Consider the following 17,593-nt stretch of genomic DNA (forward strand, 5'->3'; position numbering starts at 1 on the left):
TTTTCTATATTTTTAAAAATTAAAACTATAACTTTCTAAATATAAATTGTATATTTATTATAATATTATTATTTTTGATATTTTTATAATTGTATAAAATATAAATATTGTTAATTTATTATTTAACTGCTGCTGCATTTGGTAGTTAACCAGTCATAAGTATCCCGCAAACGCATAAATTTCTAACCGCATAACCAGTCGTACAAATCTCTTAAAACCGCTAGAAACCGCAACCACCCGCATCCGCAAACTCCCGCAACCGCAACCGCAACCGCTGCGGTTAAACCAGTCAGGCCCTTAGTTGGTGTTGTTGTTGATATTTTGCTTTTTTTCTTCTCTATTTTAATTCGTCGTTCTTTATCTTTCATTTAAAAACATTAGTTTATATATACTTTTCTTATCTATATTTTAGCCTTTTTCATTCCTTGATGTTTGATTAATTAAGTTGTTATGGTCTTGCAGTTGTTGGGTTACATCAAATCTGTCCTACTAGCAAGTAAGATATTAGGGTCTTAATTAATAACAATGATAAGAAATAATTTAGAAACAAGGAATCAGTGATTGTGGAAGCTCTTTTTTTTCGTGTCTAAACCACACATGCATTGCATCCAAATCAAACCAACAATATTGTCGGAAGTCTTGTTTAAGAAATATATACAAGCTTACTTAAATTATAGTGATGTTTATTAATTTTTGTATATATCATCCAACCACTATTTTGTATGACATCTTATTGTATTTACGGTTACAAGGTTCATAAAATAAATTGTAAATGTTTTATGAATTATGAACATGTCAGAACCTTAAACGTCCATTTGGTTCATGTATACGACGTTTAGTAGCTTTATTTCGCATTTATATATACGTCAACTTCAATGGGATAAAAGAGGAGATTCTTGTGTAAAATGATAACACAATCAACGGGTGCCATACGCAAATTGCTGCTCTACGTACAGAGCCGGTGTCCAAAAAGAGTGCATATATACATGCCATGTCTCTCTATCTGGTAAACTATCATGTTTACACGATTAATCTATCGTGTATAATATATACACGTTTTATATTTGTTTATTTTGGTGAAAATGAGATTGTAGTCAACAATGTCGACTAACAACAATTCCTTGAATCTCAAGAGTTTTTCTTTTAACTTTCATTTCCAAACCCGATCACGAAGCACAAGCACATGTTTAGCTTCTTCTTTTTTGTGCACACCGTACATGTGTTAGCTGAAAATGGTATTTCCATGGTAACTTTATATGGATCATGTTATCATGCAATGTTTAAGTTGATTTTATTAGTAATTTTTGTGTGTTCAAAGTAAAATGAGTTGTCACCAATATCTTATTGCCGACAAGAATTGGTTAGTGATAACAATTAATAGAATAAGACCTACAATTAAAAAAATTGGTTAGTATATCACATTCACTTGGTTATTCTAAATTAAATACAATAAAACCTTCCTAATCCTCACGTTTCATAAAAAAAAAGTATATATATTTCAGTCAATTGGTTACACAACCACGTCGATATATACATATTCCCATCATTGTCATGTATTGCAGATTTTATTTTATTTTGGATTTTCGAGCATTAATGGGCCTACAACGAGTCTCATGACCCATCACTCCATCAGAAGGTATAAACTAGGCCCAGAAAGCCCAAACCTTCGATTTATTGGCGGGTATTCTCCACATCCGTGAGATGGCATCGTAGCCGTTCGATTCAGATACTGCAGATTGGCTATTAAAATCTCCGCCGTCCCTTTTTGTAATTAATTAATTTTGTTTGTCCATCTTCTCCAACTAGAACAAGTGTATGTGATTATGAACTTGTACGTTGTTTCCATTAATAAATCTCCTTCTTCTTCTTCTCTCTGTTTAGTTGATTCCCACTGAAACTCTGACTAATTCCCGTTCTGGCCTTATGATATCGAGGTAGTAATGTCTCTCTCCCTCCCTGCTTCTCGGATCTGATTCAGTCTCGCGTCTTGTCTGATCGTGATCACTCGATGGTGATGGTGATGGATTTTAGGTTTTGGAGTCTTAAATTTCATTTCTTTTTAAATGGGTTTTGTGGATACTGTGCAGTGAGAGGAGATTGAATATAAAAAAGAAGCTTTGGCATACACTGTCTTTTGTTCTGCACTGAGGAGAGGGGAGGAGTAAGATGATAAACAAGACGCTTGTATTAACTTATATATATACTTACTCATTTACATTATACTCTCCAACAAGGTCAATGATTCACTTGCTATTAACTTCTCTCATAGCCAGGGATGGTAGTATTCTGTAGTGATGCAATGTGTATCCTCTATTGATATGGATGATAGTATTGTGATGTTAACATCAGATATAGATAAGTGCTAATGTTTTTAGTTTTTGTACATTAGAGGGTGCCTTCTAAATCTTAAATGGTGTCTCTTTTGTTTCTTTTTAAATGCAGTGGGTTTTATCCCCAAAGTACTTCAATTTTCCACTTCCTATAACGCTGACGATGATCTATATGGGGTTCTCTGGATTCGTGGCCTTTCTTCTTATTCGCGTGTTCAAGGTATTTAAATAACTCAGAGAGTTTCATGTGTACACTTCCAATTTTGGCTTAGAGTGCTTTTTTTCTCACCATTTTCATGGAGTGGCTCTTTTAAAATATGGTATCTTGTATGGACCCTTGGACTCTTTTCTTGCTTGTCCGTGATGAGTTTCTCCTATGTGTTTTAGGTTGTAGCTCCGGTTAAAATGATATTTCAAATGTAAGCAAGCCATCATACTCGGTACTTTTTTCCATTAATTTTTTTTTTCTCTTATGTACTTAAGTTCCATCATATCTCTATTTTGACACACTTCTTGTGTCCAGATACGCAACATGTGTAGTACCTATAAGCGCATTCTTTGCATCAAGCCTGTGGTAAGTTCCTGTTAAACCTAGTTAGTTTCTTGATGCTTTTCTCCGACATAACTTTTTAATTTCTGAACTGACCAACGAGCTAGTCATACTTGGCCCAAACTGCCTCTTCTCTATACTCCTTTGTGCAGGTTTCGCAATACTGCATACTTGCACATTTCATTTGCCTTCATTCAGATGCTCAAAGCTCTAAGTATGCAAAAAGACTAAACATTTTAGCTAAAGAATCAATATTAGCGTAGACTTTCTGTTCATTTCACAAAGCAAAATTAACACATGACTCTGGAATTTTTCAGTGCCAGTAGCAACATTTATCATGGCGGTTATTTGCGGAACTGACAAACCAAGGTGCGACGTGTTCTCCAACATGTTGCTGGTCAGTGTTGGAGTTGTGATATCTTCTTACGGAGAAATCCATTTCAATATAGTTGGCACGGTCTATCAGGTCACAGGCATCTTTGCTGAAGCACTTAGACTTGTGCTAACTCAAGTTCTTCTCCAGAAGAAAGGGTTGACATTAAACCCTATTAACAGCTTGTACTACATACCTCCCTGCAGGTACTCACTCGTGAATACTCAAACAACTATATGTGCACTTATGTTTTTCTGGCTTTTCCTTGGTATGTTTTGGAGAAACCCATGATGAGAGTTGCACAGATCCAATTAAACTTCTGGATCTTCTTTTCAAATGCTCTGTGTGCTCTTGCCTTGAACTTCGCCATATTCTTAAGTGATAGGGAGAACAGGGGCAGTAACTATCCGGGTAGCTGGTGTTCTCAAAGACTGGTCTGAACATCATTGGATACGCAATTGGTAGATTTCTTCATTTCACAACAAGTTTGATTTGTTGTAAACATTTTTCCTACCTTGATGACTTTCTTAACTGTCTGTTTCTTGTCATGTATTTTGACAAACAGCGCTAGGTGGTGTTGTCATGTACAATTACATAAAGGTAAAGGACGTGAAGGCGTCTCAATTAACTGCCGACCGTCTCCCAGATCGAATCAATAAGGTCAGTCAAACTCTTAACTCTTTGTTGGAGTAGAGATCATGACTCCATAAAAATTAAGAGGCAATGAATCTGTTATATAAGAAACTGATGATACACAAGTATTATATATAGGAGTTGAAGATGGAGAACAAGTCTTCAGATAAGTTCAATCCTGATGTCGGTGGAGAGATCCCAAGAGTAGAAGCCGAGATAAACGAGGAAGCCCTTTGGATGCAGCTCGGAAATCACGCCGCTTAAGATGCTAGTAGAAACCGTATAATAGAGGTTTTGCTTCCTAGTTCGTTCACACACTTTTTTTTGTTGCGTAAAAAAAGAAAAAGGTGCATCATCATCATCCCAGATTATTACCGATGACTAGCTTAAAAACAGTAGTCACAAATTCGTTGTAGTGAATTGACGTTAGTGTTATATTTGTACATACATATTTGGTCTTTATCCTTTCATCATTACTTGATTCTGGATTTGATTTCGTTACAATCCAAAGAGTTGTGACTTCTGAGCATCATCAACCCTTTCTATCCATGGTGATGATGCTAATTTTAGACTAGATCAAGGTTGGTACTAGTGGAAATTCCTGCTGTGTCCTGACATTTTCTACAGAGGGACAAAACAGAAAGATCCTAATGAGAACGTGAAAGAGAGTATGATAGAATTTTATACAAAAGAAGTGATAGGTTACTACAAAGAAAACAAATGATGAAATATACAAACCCTCTCCAATCAAAACCCAGATTCAAATGACTGGGGTGAAAAGAAACAAAAGAACATGAACATAAACAACCCCAAGCCTCGTCAACTACCAAAGCACACAACCCCTCTCTCTCTCTCTTTCATCCATGAAATGGATTTTGAACAAATGAAAAGGCAAAGAAGATATATTATCAAACCTCAAGATGCAATTTCCTCATTACACGTGAATAACATATACAGGCAGAGATTCTATCTTCCCATGTACTCCGGATTCCTCAAGTATAGTAGCTTCCTCGATTGCGCTGGAGGAGCTAATCCTGGGATGTCCCTAATGTCCTTGTTATTCGGGTTGACGATCTGAATACAGTTTGTGCAACAACAACAAACAAAAAAAACAGAGTTACAACTTTCTATTGAGCAATCACAACTTTCATTTCACTGGAATGAGCGATGTACCTTCACTACGATAATGGCTATCACACCGCATACAATGAGAAACAGGAACATCATTATGCATTTATCCGTAGCCACCTGAAATAAGAAGACGCATAGATTCACGTTTTGTGGTCAAGCAAAAGGGAACATTTTGTGTTCATATGAGGTTATATACCTGTCTCCCTATCTCTTTCACAAGCTGTGATGCTTTCTTGATAGAGAACTGAATCGTGTCTAAGTGGTTCACAACGCGTCCCATTTGATCCGTCTGCAATACATTTCGGATTATCTGAGACTGTACTCATAAGATTCATAGGGAAGCGATGGAAAATGATCTGCATTACCTGTCCCTTTAAATTAGCTGCAGTTTGAGTTCCAACTTCAAGTGTTTGTTCTACAACCTGAGAAGAACAAGAATGTTGCCATAGATATAGTAACAACAAGAAGTAAGTAGAACACACTTCCTCATTTTGTAAATTACCTGTTTTGAGCGCTGAATGGCCTGATCAGTCTCATCCATTCTTTTCACTCCAGCATCAACAAGCTCCTGATTTGACATTGCTATACATAAAGTGACATTAAGCTCCATCATTCCAAAAATATTCAACTTCATGTTAAACTCCATTAAGATATTTCTTTAAGCGAGACCTTTGTCTATACACTTGAGCAACACTAAGGATATCAGGCCAACCGATAAAATTTCTAGTATAGTATAACCGTTTACCATAAACTTACTCACATATATCAGAAATTATGACATGCCGTTAAACTAAGAGCATAAATAAATAGTTCACCATATTCAATTATATAGCATCACGGAGTTCTAAGTTTAAGCTTCAGACATATCAGTCTCTTGATGTGTTTGGACAATTCATTTATTAGTAGCATAGAAAAGCATGCATGGAGGACTAACCTGAAGCGACTTGAACATTATCGTCAGGTGTAGGTTCGGCGCTGGGTCCAGCTCCCATATCAAAAAGTTCAATCTTCTTGTTGCCAAGAGTACTCATATACCTGAAGTACACAGAGCAAGTTATAATGCGCTGAAGGGTGTTAACTAAACCCCCAAAAAGGACGGGGTACAAATACAAGGTTCAAGTAAAAGTTGAATGATAGAAGCACGTACGTTTTTCTTAGCGCAACATAAGAATTGAGTTCCTTAATCTGCAACATTAAGTTACTTATTCATACATATACTTGAGATGCATCTCATTGCAGTATAATAATCAAAGAAAGGCATCAGTCTAACTCACCATAGACTGTTTCTCATCATTCAATTGCTTATTTACTTCAGGAGGATTACTAGCTTCCTCATCCTTGAGTTCACGGTCAAAATCCTTTACCAACCTGAGGAGACAGCATAAGACAGATATAGAAATATATTTGGTCACATGAGTACTGTTTCCTAATCAGCAACTCAAAAAAAAAAAGAATAACCTTTTACAGTCTCGCATCTTGTCAGTGAGTTCCTCGAGTTGCTTGCTTTGGCGAGTAGAATCCTTGATCTTATCCAACCTCTGGAAACCATTCCTGTCAAAACAAACGATGATCAACCATCTCTAAATGTTACTTTAAATTCCTCAAAATCGAGTATAAGAAAGAGCGAGAGGGAGAGAAGCATACGCGAGGGCTCGGAAGTGGTCACGGATTTCGCCATGGATCTGCTCCAATTGAGGGCTCATCGGTATATTAGAAGCCATCTCGCCGGAGATATTCAGAACTCCGACGATAGTGAAATCTAGAGAATATGAAAAAAAGGCTAAACACGAAACAGAGAGAGCTTGGAACAACCGAAAGGGAAAGAGAAGGAGAAGAAGAACAAGAAGCATAGGTCAGGTATATGAAATTAAATTTTAATTAAAAACACAGGTATTGTGACAGTTCAGCACCAATTTATTTGGGGTCCATATCAAGTTATATATCCGTTGTTTGGTTGATAAAAAAAAAAAATTCTTTGTTTGAATAAATACTCAAACTATTTGCATTACAAAATTATTTCATTTTTTCAAAATACACATTGTTTGGTACTTGTTAGAAAGCTCAAGGAAAAAAAAAAAAAAAAAACTCAAAGAGCATATATTTAAAATCACACTAATCTTCAGAAGAGTGGTTCCGTTTGTAAGAAGTTCTACCAAAACGAACCACTCTTCTCCACTTCTCTTTCCTCTTCAGACTTAACGGCGGTCTGTCACAAAATCCAACCGTTGGATTGAAACAAAGCTCTTATATTATATTGGCTTTGTGGTTCATAAGAGTTTTCAAGAGTGGTGAAACTGGAAGCGTGGCGAGTAGCTTCAGTTCTAAGGCTGTGTGAACTCGTTCTTCATGAGGTTGAGTAGCCATGTTTGATTGTAGATGAGCCTTGTGATTCTTTGGCTCTTTTGTGTGTGTAATATGAGCGTGGCGAGTAGCTTCAGTAAAGATTCTTTCTCTTTTCGTCAAGTAATTTTCCAGCATCTCTACAGGTTATGCTGTGTTCTGTGTAATAACCTGCACCACATTTTCCTCACCAACGTCTTCAACTAGCTTGTCTTAGTACTTGAACAGGCTCAAATCATCTTCTATTACATCAGTAGCATCAATAGAGGAGGCACGTGACCAAGAAACTGATCATTCTCTTACCCTCTCTAGGTTGATCCAAGTGTCAACAAACTGTAACCACCGTCTTGTGCAGCATCGTGTTCCCATCCAGGGTCTACTACTCCGGTTGATCCAGGTGGAGTCATCATTGTTCAAACCCTATGCAACCCTCCATAAAGCTTCAAACTTTAACAGACCCACAAGCCATTACGACCTATGGAGCCTTAACAAATGGCATTTATAATCTGTGTAATAACTTCCGGCAGCATGTATCATCTCTCGTAAAGGTTTGAAGAAATATACACATTACTATGAATGAGAATCATCACTGTTTCTTCATTGCTTATTGCAAAAACTCAACAAATGCGAGACTACATTCCTCTCTATCCATCGTTTTCAATTTTCATACAACTAAATAGGAAAATATAATTTTCCATCGGCAAAAAGCTTTAGCTCTGTGACTCCACTTCCTTCAGCTTCTTGTCTTCCACAAACGTTTAAAAAAAATCAAAATCAAGTTCAAGATCATCACTCTGCCAGCATAAATGGGTCGACTTCTCCGAGATCTGCGACCAACGGTTCTAACTCTGATAGGTCCTCGTCTTCTGGGGCTAAGTACGTTGGAAATGGAAGCTTTGAGATGTCTGGTTTCTTGTAGAATGCATCTTCTATGAACACAAAGTTTCCTTCTGCACCAGGAACCTGCAACATCAAAAAAGACCCACCAATCTTTAGGAAGACCAAACCACACTCACATAGAACCAACTTGAGATACTTACTTGTCCTCTAACCCAAATGAGGTTCCTGGCAGGATCAATCTTGTAAACCCAAACGTTCTTTACTGTCCTCTGCTTTGCACCCATTCTCCCAGGCATCTTTCTTCCCTTGAACACCTGCTCACAGAGTTAACAAGTCAGTTCTTGCTTTGGAGATAATTCAATCAAAAGAAGCATTTTGACACATACCTTTCCAGGATCATCTCTTTGACCAGTAGAACCACCTTTCCGATGCGCCTTTGAACAACCATGTGATGCCGGCCCTCCTTTCATCTTATGTCTTTTCATGACTCCCTGCAAATTACATCAACAACACATCCATCACTCCACATTGTTACTTTGACCATTCCAACACTTACGTTCCACGTCAAGCAAAAGAAAAGATCAAAGCTTTAAATCAGTTTTCACCTGAAAACCTTTCCCACGAGTGATCCCAGTGACATCAACAAACTGCCCCGGAACAAAGTGACGCACACCGAGTTCAGTCCCAACGGGAAGCAAAGCGTCTTCCGTCACAGGAAACTCTCTCAGCTTCCTCTTCAACGGCACACCTTGAGCTCTGAAATGGCCCAACACAGGCATCGTCAAATGCTTAGCCTTCTTGTGCCCACATCCAATCTACAGAACAAACAACACCAACATTAACTAAACCACCACGAGCTATCAATCAAATCACTCATCAAGTAGCTTTTACCTGCAGCGCAAAGATGCCTTCTTTCTCAACGGTCTTGACCTGAGAGACGATGTTGTCATCGACCCAGAGGATGGAAACGGGAACCCTAGCTCCCCATTTGTCCCAGAGCGCAGTCATCCCGCACTTGACGGCGATGATCCCTGTCCTTTTCGAGCTCCGGGACATCTCTCCGGGTTTCGCCTCGATGATCCGAGACGGATCGGATTCATTACCGTCGAGTAATCCAGCGTCGGAGCTGAATCGTCGGATGAGGAAGAAGCTAGAGTGGGGAGGAGATTGCGAGGATGAAGGGGTTAGAGATCGGATCGATAGAAACTGAGTGATGCGAGAAACGAGGCCTCTTGATACGGCGGCCATGTGTTTCGAATCGTATCGAATCGAAGCTTCAATGGCGGAAGAAGAGACTCGGAGGAGGAGGAGGCTTTTGCGTAGGGTTTTAGATGGGGGGGAGTCGACTTTTGCTACTCTTGACGAACCCGCTAAGAGAGAGAGAGAGTCTTCAATGATTATTTTAATTATTTCCCTTTTTTTTTTAACTTATTATTTTTTTTAATATATATTTATATTATTTAATCCAAAAGTACATCAAAATCGAAATACAAATCAGATTCAAACAAAATGGTCTAGATCAATACGTTTGCTAATCTAGTTTCGCACAACCACTTAACCGACACGTTCTGCTAAATAGCTTAATAATCACTAAACTACCAATGATCGTTCTCTTCTCTTGACGTTAACCCCGAGAAAGTAGATTTTACCTCTCGGATGTTGGAGTCCCCGAGACGTCGCTAGAAGTAGCTGGTAATCAGTGATTTTGCCAAGTTTGCATTCTTCTTTGTCGATGAAGCGCAAGACATACAAGGGAGAGAAGGAACGAGGACAGCCATACCCAAGGAGAGCTGTCGGAGCCCGTGCTATACCACTCTCCGGGAACACCAATAGAACCAAAGTTCGAGTTTGAACTCGCCATTACACACGGCCTGGAAGAGCTCTCAAACCTGCACAGAATAGCTAATCTACACTACCACAGATGATCAAAGAGCACCCATGGTACTGGGAAGTGAGACAAGCCAAATGATGACACCAAGCGATTATGACACAAATCGCAAAGACATTTGCTGTTAATCGAGAACCGAAAAACAATCTTATGTGAATCGTAAGTAGTCTCCGGTGTCAAACAGAGACAGAACAAGGGAACACTGAGAACAACTTCGATAAAGAGGGCCATCGCCGTTAATCTAAGGTACCAGAACATGACCAAGTAGAACATATTTGTAGTGATGAGAGACGTCGAGCAAATATCAAGGAGCCATAGACGACACCTTTCAAGAACACCGCATAATCTCACAAGTCGGAAACAGGACAAGACACCATCTCCACCTGTGTAACTCGATCCAAGACTCGCCTCCGAGGAAGTGGAAACCTCCGGAGCTCACTCAACAACATTGGGAAGAGATTGGACCTCCACGACACCGAAGAGAACCTCAAAAACCACCACCGCTGCCAAACAACACCACCAAGACAGGAGCTTGAAAGAGCCACTCAAATCTCTCCCGCAAGGAGCGACAGAACCTCACAGATCCACACCTTGAACTTAAAAACCGACTACACCCACCATAAACCGCTGCCGAAAACTCATCCAGAAACCAGAGGAAGAGGAAACGTCACCGGAAGCGAACCCCTCGCGAGCAGAGCTGATGCCGTGCGAACGAAACCCTAGCCCAGTTTCTGAGGCATATCGAAAGGGAGAGAAGAGTGGATGGGGAGAAAAGATAAAACCGAGAGATTAAGAGAAGAGAGCTTCCGGTGCCGGCGGTGGCGCTCAGGCTAGCCAGACACCAAAGCAAGGGAGGCCACACGATTGAGAGAGAGGATGTAGAGAGAGAAAGGATAAGGGAGAGAAAAAAATTTCATTTCTTAAAAAGAAATAAGCCTTCTTTTTGAGAAACTTTTTGATCACTTGCATATCTAAGCGGATTATTATTATATATAAGGTTATATAAACGTTTTAACACATGTCATAATTTGAATTTTTTATTTTCTTATGTCTTTATAATAACTAGAGTTTTGATCCGCACATACGTTTAGATTTTTTTTTTCATTTAAACTGTATAACTTTAATTATTATTATAAACATTTTAAATATATAATTTACATTTAGTGTTATATATTGTATAGTTCTATAATATTATTGTTTAGGCTTAATATTCGTCAAGATTAATATATAGTGATTTTTCTTATACATTTTACTTTCTTATTAGTTTTTATTACTTATTAATATGTTTTAAGCTCACCACAATAATTTCACAATATGAAATAATCAAATACATAGTCTCCTTTAATATAGCTTTTTAATTTCTATAGTTTGTATACAATATATTTTAAAATTATTTAGTTATACTATAGATAGATATTTGTTTATGATAGTTTATATTTATATGTTGTGTTTAAGAAAATATAGTTGAACATCTTTCATTTTTGTATTTTGCGAAATTTTATAATTAAATAACCTGTAATGCTTAAATAATATCTACTCGATTAATTTAGTAAATTGTATACATAGTAATATTTGTCCTATTACTTTAGTAAATTTTATCAATATATGATACATTTAGATGTTATGGTATTAAGTTTATTTTTAATTATTAAAGTAAGATTTCAAAATATTATATTACTTTGGATTCTTACAACCTAATTTTTTTTTGTGTTACTTATCAAAAAAAAAATTTTAGCATCTATGCTTTTATATTTTATAAAATTTGGAATATTATCATTTTGGGTTTTTAATATTTATTTTCAATTTGTATACTTGGTCACAAAAATTTGTAAAATTACACAACTATTTTTGAGTTTGGAAGATTATATGATTTTCGAATTTGTTTGTTACTAAATCACTTCATTATTTTATAAAAATGTATTTGAATTTTAGTAATATTTGTTTAAATATTTTTCTCAAGAGATTTTTATAATTAATATAAATATTAAACTTATAATGAAAATTAATTTGTCATTGATATTTTTAATACATTATTAATATTTTAAATTTTTATAGTAACATATTTTGCAAAAAATACATCAACTAAAGGTTGGTAATTTAGTATTATATTTTGTATAGTATAAAATTCTAAAAGTAGGTCTTTGTGCAACTCTAACAATATGTTAGCAATTTAATATAATTTTGTCATATTTAATTCATATGGCACCTTTATTTTAATATAATATTGACTATAATGGTAAGATTTATAAAACATCATAATGGTTTTTTATGATAAAATTTTAGCTAACATTAATTATAATAAATTATATTTCTAATTACGAAATTAATTAATTAATTATTTCATAAAAATATATTTATTTATTTTGGTAGGATTTTGTTATATATTTTCTCAACATATATTGTTAACTAAAATAAAACTCAAATTATAGTTAAAAATTAATTTATTATTAATATCCATATCTTTCTCAGATTTTGTTATAATTAAAACAAATATTAAATTTATAATTTTAGTTAATTATTAAAATTTCAATTTTTTCTAGTAACTTATTTTGTAAATGATATATGAACTAAATGTTAGTTATGTACTATTATATTTTGTATATAATCATTTTTAGATAATATATTACTTTTTTTTTGTAAATAAACAAAATATAATATATAGTTGTAAATAAAAGTTTAACATATATTAATAATTTTAGTTTTTGCATACAATATTAGATATTTTAATATGTTTTATCGATGATTGATAAATTTATTTATACGGAAAGCGTTTTAAAAATAGATTAATCTACCAATTTAATATAACTTTTTCATACTTAGTTCATAGATCACCTCTATTCTAATACAATATACATTATAATTATAAATTTATAAAAACAACATAATTTGATAAATGTTTAATTAACATTACTTATAATAATATTTGACCATTAGTTACGAAATTAATTGATGAATTATTTTGGTAGGATTATGTTAGATTTTATTCAACAGACCTTTTATAACTAAAAAAAAAATCAAATTTATTGTCCTTACTTGTCAATAGTAGATAAATAATTAATATGTTTCAACATATTTTTTATAACTTTTTAATATTTTACTGATTAGTAAGATTTATATAATATAAATAATTAATATGGTACATTAAGTAATTATTTAAATGCTCTTACTATGACTTGTCAATAGTAGATAAAAAATAAGACCCTAAATTAATAAATTAGATAAAAAATTTAAATACTATTAAAAGTTGTTATATATTTATAAATATATTCGCTTATAGCATTTAAGAAAAACTTTAAACTTTTAGTTGTATCATAATTTTTTTAATTATCATGTGTCGTAATCAATACTATTATTTGCAAAGTAAATTTTCGGAATCGAGCTCTCACGTTAAAAGTTAGAGTGGTTAATATCGTTTATACCCTTAATGAATAAAATGTATAAATAAATTATAAATTAAAAATAAAATTTTAATTTATTTGATTAGATAATTGATTAAAATTAATAATAGTAAGAATTATCCAAAATCTGAAAATATAATTTAAAAAAGAGATAATTTCTGTATATATTGTATTGTTATCTGAAAAATTCTTTTAGTAAAAAGTTAAAAACATGAATTATATAACTAATATTAATCAAATCTAATTCTTAATTACATAATTAAAAATAGAATATTGAATTAACCAAAATCTAAAATATAATTAAAAAAGATAATTTCTATATTGATTAAAATTAATAATAGTAAGAATTATCCAAAATCTCAAAATATAATTTTAAAAAGAGATAATTTATGTATATATTGTATTGTTATCTGAAAAAATCTTTTAGTAAGAAGTTAAAAACATGAATTATATAACTAAATATTAGTCAAATAAAATTCTTAATTATATAATTAAAAATAGAATATTGAATTAACCAAAATCTAAAAATATAATTAAAAAAAGATAATTTATATATATATATATTGTATTATTATCTGAAAAAAAGTATTTTAGTAAAAAGTTAAAAACATAAATTTTATAGTTAAATATTGCAAAGTAAATTTTCGGAATCGAGCTCTCACGTTAAAAGTTAGAGTGGTTAATATCGTTTATACCCTTAATGAATAAAATGTATAGATAAAATAAAAATTAAAAATAAAATTTTAATTTATTTGATTAGATAATTGATTAAAATTAATAATAGTAAGAATTATCCAAAATCTGAAAATAAAATTTAAAAAAGAGATAATTTCTGTATATATTGTATTGTTATCTGAAAAATTCTTTTAGTAAAAAGTTTAAAACATGAATTATATAACTAATATTAATCAAATCTAATTCTTAATTACCTAATTAAAAATAGAATATTGAATTAACCAAAATATAAAATATAATTAACAAAGATAATTTCTATATTGATTAAAATTAATAATAGTAAGAATTATCCAAAATCTCAAAATATAATTTTAAAAATAGATAATTTCTGTATATATTGTATTGTTATCTGAAAAAATCTTTTCGTAAGAAGTTAAAAACATGAATTATATAACTAGATATTAGTCAAATAAAATTCTTAATTATATAATTAAAAATAGAATATTGAATTAACCAAAATCTAAAAATATAATTAAAAAAAACATAATTTCTATATATATTGTATTATTATCTGAAAAAAGTATTTAAGTAAAAAAGTTAAAAACATAAATTTTATAATAAAATATTAATCAAATAAATTTTTTCTTAAAATTATGAATATAGTGTACAAAGAATTTTTCAAAAATTATGAAAATGTTTAAGCGCGCATCGCGGGCAAAACACCTAGTTTTAAATAATTTTACTTTGTAATTTTATTTATTATTATGTTTTAGTTGTTTTTAGTTATCTATACTATTATTTATGAAGTGATTTGGCTTATGTGTCAGCTTCTCCATAATTTTTCGTTTTTTTGTTTACTTGTCAATCAAAATCTATACTATTATTTGCAAAGTAAATTTTCGGAATCGAGCTCTCACGTTAAAAGTTAGAGTGGTTAATATTGTTTATACTCTTAATGAATAAAATGTATAAATAAATTAAAAATTATAAATAAAATTTTAATTTATTTGATTAGATAATTGATTAAAATTAATAATAGTAAGAATTATCCAAAATCTGAAAATATAATTTAAAAAAGAGATAATTTATGTATATATTGTATTGTTATCTGAAAAATTCTTTTAGTAAAAAGTTTAAAACATGAATTATATAACTAATATTAATCAGATCTAATTCTTAATTACATAATTAAAAATAGAATATTGACTTAACCAAAATATAAAATATAATTAACAAAGATAATTTCTATATTGATTAAAATTAATAAAGTAAGAATTATCCAAAATCTCAAAATATAATTTTAAAAAGAGATAATTTCTGTATATATTGTATTGTTATCTGAAAAAATCTTTTAGTAAGAAGTTAAAAACATGAATTATATAACTAAATATTAGTCAAATAAAATTCTTAATTATATAATTAAAAATAGAATATTGAATTAACCAAAATCTAAAAATATAATTAAAAAAACATAATTTCTATATATATATATATATATTGTATTATTATCTGAAAATATTATTTAAGTAAAAAGTTAAAAACATAAATTTTATAATAAAATATTAATCAAATAAATTTTTATTAAAATTATGAATATAGTGTACAAAATGTTTTTCAAAAATTATGAAAATGTTTAAGCCCGCATCGCGGGCAAAACACCTAGTTATGTTAATTAGCAATTAAAAAAGAAATCTATATAATAATTAAAAAGAAGAAAATTTATATACTAAAATTACTAATATAAACCACGTTGTTATGTATATGGTCAATATACGACTAGTTATATAAGGGCAAACGTGAAAGTCAAATCCGTAATTTCTAAGAAACCTAGCCACCTCTCGCCTTCTTCTAATCCATTGGGAGATGACAAGAGATGCATTGAGGCTGCTCTACCTTCCATGGGATTTAGTAATTGAGATACTATCTAGAGTTCTGACCACATCTGTGAGACGATTACGTTTTACTTGCAAGCGATGGAACGCTTTATTCAAAGATCAGGAGTTCATCAAGAAGCACATGGATAAAGCACCAAAGCAGTGTAAGGTTCTCACGTTGAGTGATTCAAAGGTTTATTCAATGAATGTAAATCTCAATGGGATTCACGACAACGTTGTTGATCCACAAACGTTGCTGAGCCTAAACGATTTCCACAATCCGGAACAATTCAAGATATATAAAATATTTCACTGCAACGGGTTATTGTTATGCACTACCACGGACTTAAAACTCGTGGTTTGGAACCCTTTTACTGGCCAAATCAGGTGGATCCCATACAGTGATCATTACAAGGATGATTCCAAGTTTGTTCTTGGATACGAAAATAACAAGTCTCGCCAAACCTATAAAATCTTGAGGTACAGTCTTGAAGATTATCAAGTTGTTGACCATGGAGTCTATGATTTTGAGTCTCATTCGTGGAAGAATCTTAATGACGTGGTCCCCAAAAACTGCAGCGTAACATCAAAGGGAGTGTCTTTGAAGGGGAATATTTATTGGATTGCCCATAAAAACTATGAAGAGGATCTCTTACTTACTTTCGATTTTTCAACAGAGAAGTTTAGGTGTTTGTCTATTCCTTTTCCGAGTGTCGATGATGATTGTGTTGCTACAGCTCTCTCAGTTGTTAGAGAAGAACAATTATCAGTATTATATAGCAGTGTTTTCAATACACGTCCAAAGATTGAGATATGGATGACGATACATGATAAGATTGATCAGACCAAAGTTGTGTCGTGGAGCAAGTTTTTATCACTGGAACTAGACGAGAATAATCCTCAGATAACTGTCTCAAGTTTCTTTATGGACGAGGAGAAGAAAGCTGCCGTGTTATGCGATCTGGATTATAGGAATAAGAGGAATAAGGACATGGTATACATTGTTGGAGAGGACAATCTGTTAATGAAAATACCCGTAGGAGAATCTAGATTGCAATTTTTGCGTCCAGTTATTCACAATTATGTTCCAAGCTTGGTTCGAATCCAACAGGGTGGAGTAATGACACGAGAACGAAAAAGAAAAAACCGGCATTAGTGGTTATAAACCACCGGAAAGGATTTTTCAGTGTTGAATGTTTTGGGTTGATCTTTACATTATACACATCTTTGAATATTTAATCTTTTTAATGTTTTTTGTGGACTTGTCTTCAATTAATGTTTCGGTTTTGACTGTTTATAGTTTTGAATGTGTCCAGATAGTGTACGTTTGAGTGTTGCCGTGTTGTTGTATATGTCTTAAATGTTTTATCTCTTGATCGTTAAATGCCTTGTTTGTACGTAGGTTCTTTTTTCATTGTTGAGCAATTTTTGAGAATTATGAAACGAGAGTTTCTGATGATTGATTCGTTTATACGTTGGAGTAAAAGAATTCAAGAACTTCAAAACTAAATGTCTTACATTCGAAGAAGCGACATATGAAGAAAGGGTGTTCATGAGACCG

General features: G+C 32.6%; 3 protein-coding genes and 1 pseudogene across 4 annotated transcripts; 2 read left to right on the forward strand and 2 right to left on the reverse strand.

The window, feature by feature from the left end:
• The first annotated feature begins 1,553 nt into the window (after window positions 1–1,553).
• LOC111198533 lies at window positions 1,554–4,367 on the forward strand (annotated as a pseudogene).
• Window positions 4,322–6,913, reverse strand: LOC106452102 (novel plant SNARE 13). 2 transcript variants are annotated; one of them, XR_002664595.2, is made up of 11 exons: window positions 6,662–6,913; window positions 6,476–6,568; window positions 6,292–6,385; window positions 6,165–6,202; window positions 5,952–6,052; window positions 5,520–5,599; window positions 5,383–5,439; window positions 5,214–5,306; window positions 5,060–5,134; window positions 4,801–4,960; window positions 4,322–4,507 (listed from the first exon to the last, which is right to left on the reverse strand). XR_002664595.2 is itself a non-coding variant. In XM_013894125.3 (10 exons), the coding sequence occupies exons 1-10, from the start codon at window positions 6,865–6,867 to the stop codon at window positions 4,853–4,855; spliced, it is 945 nt and encodes a 314-aa protein (XP_013749579.2). In that variant the 5' UTR covers window positions 6,868–6,913; the 3' UTR covers window positions 4,551–4,852. The 2 variants fall into 2 exon arrangements, 1 of the variants encoding a protein (XP_013749579.2); XM_013894125.3 differs by lacking the exon at window positions 4,322–4,507 and having other exon boundaries at window positions 4,551–4,960.
• Window positions 6,914–7,930: 1,017 nt separating this feature from the next.
• On the reverse strand, window positions 7,931–9,556 carry LOC106452105 (50S ribosomal protein L3-2, mitochondrial). The gene is made up of 5 exons (XM_013894126.3): window positions 9,089–9,556; window positions 8,803–9,012; window positions 8,584–8,688; window positions 8,398–8,511; window positions 7,931–8,320 (listed from the first exon to the last, which is right to left on the reverse strand). The coding sequence occupies exons 1-5, from the start codon at window positions 9,443–9,445 to the stop codon at window positions 8,147–8,149; spliced, it is 960 nt and encodes a 319-aa protein (XP_013749580.1). The 5' UTR covers window positions 9,446–9,556; the 3' UTR covers window positions 7,931–8,146.
• Window positions 9,557–16,006: 6,450 nt separating this feature from the next.
• LOC106345711 (putative F-box protein At3g17500) lies at window positions 16,007–17,284 on the forward strand. Its single transcript, XM_013784879.3, has one exon. The coding sequence runs from the start codon at window positions 16,022–16,024 to the stop codon at window positions 17,186–17,188; it is 1,167 nt and encodes a 388-aa protein (XP_013640333.1). The 5' UTR covers window positions 16,007–16,021; the 3' UTR covers window positions 17,189–17,284.
• Window positions 17,285–17,593: the final 309 nt, after the last annotated feature.

The sequence above is a fragment of the Brassica napus genome, unplaced genomic scaffold (genome assembly GCF_020379485.1).
Source record: "Brassica napus cultivar Da-Ae unplaced genomic scaffold, Da-Ae ScsIHWf_883;HRSCAF=1252, whole genome shotgun sequence".
Lineage (NCBI taxonomy): Eukaryota > Viridiplantae > Streptophyta > Magnoliopsida > Brassicales > Brassicaceae > Brassica > Brassica napus.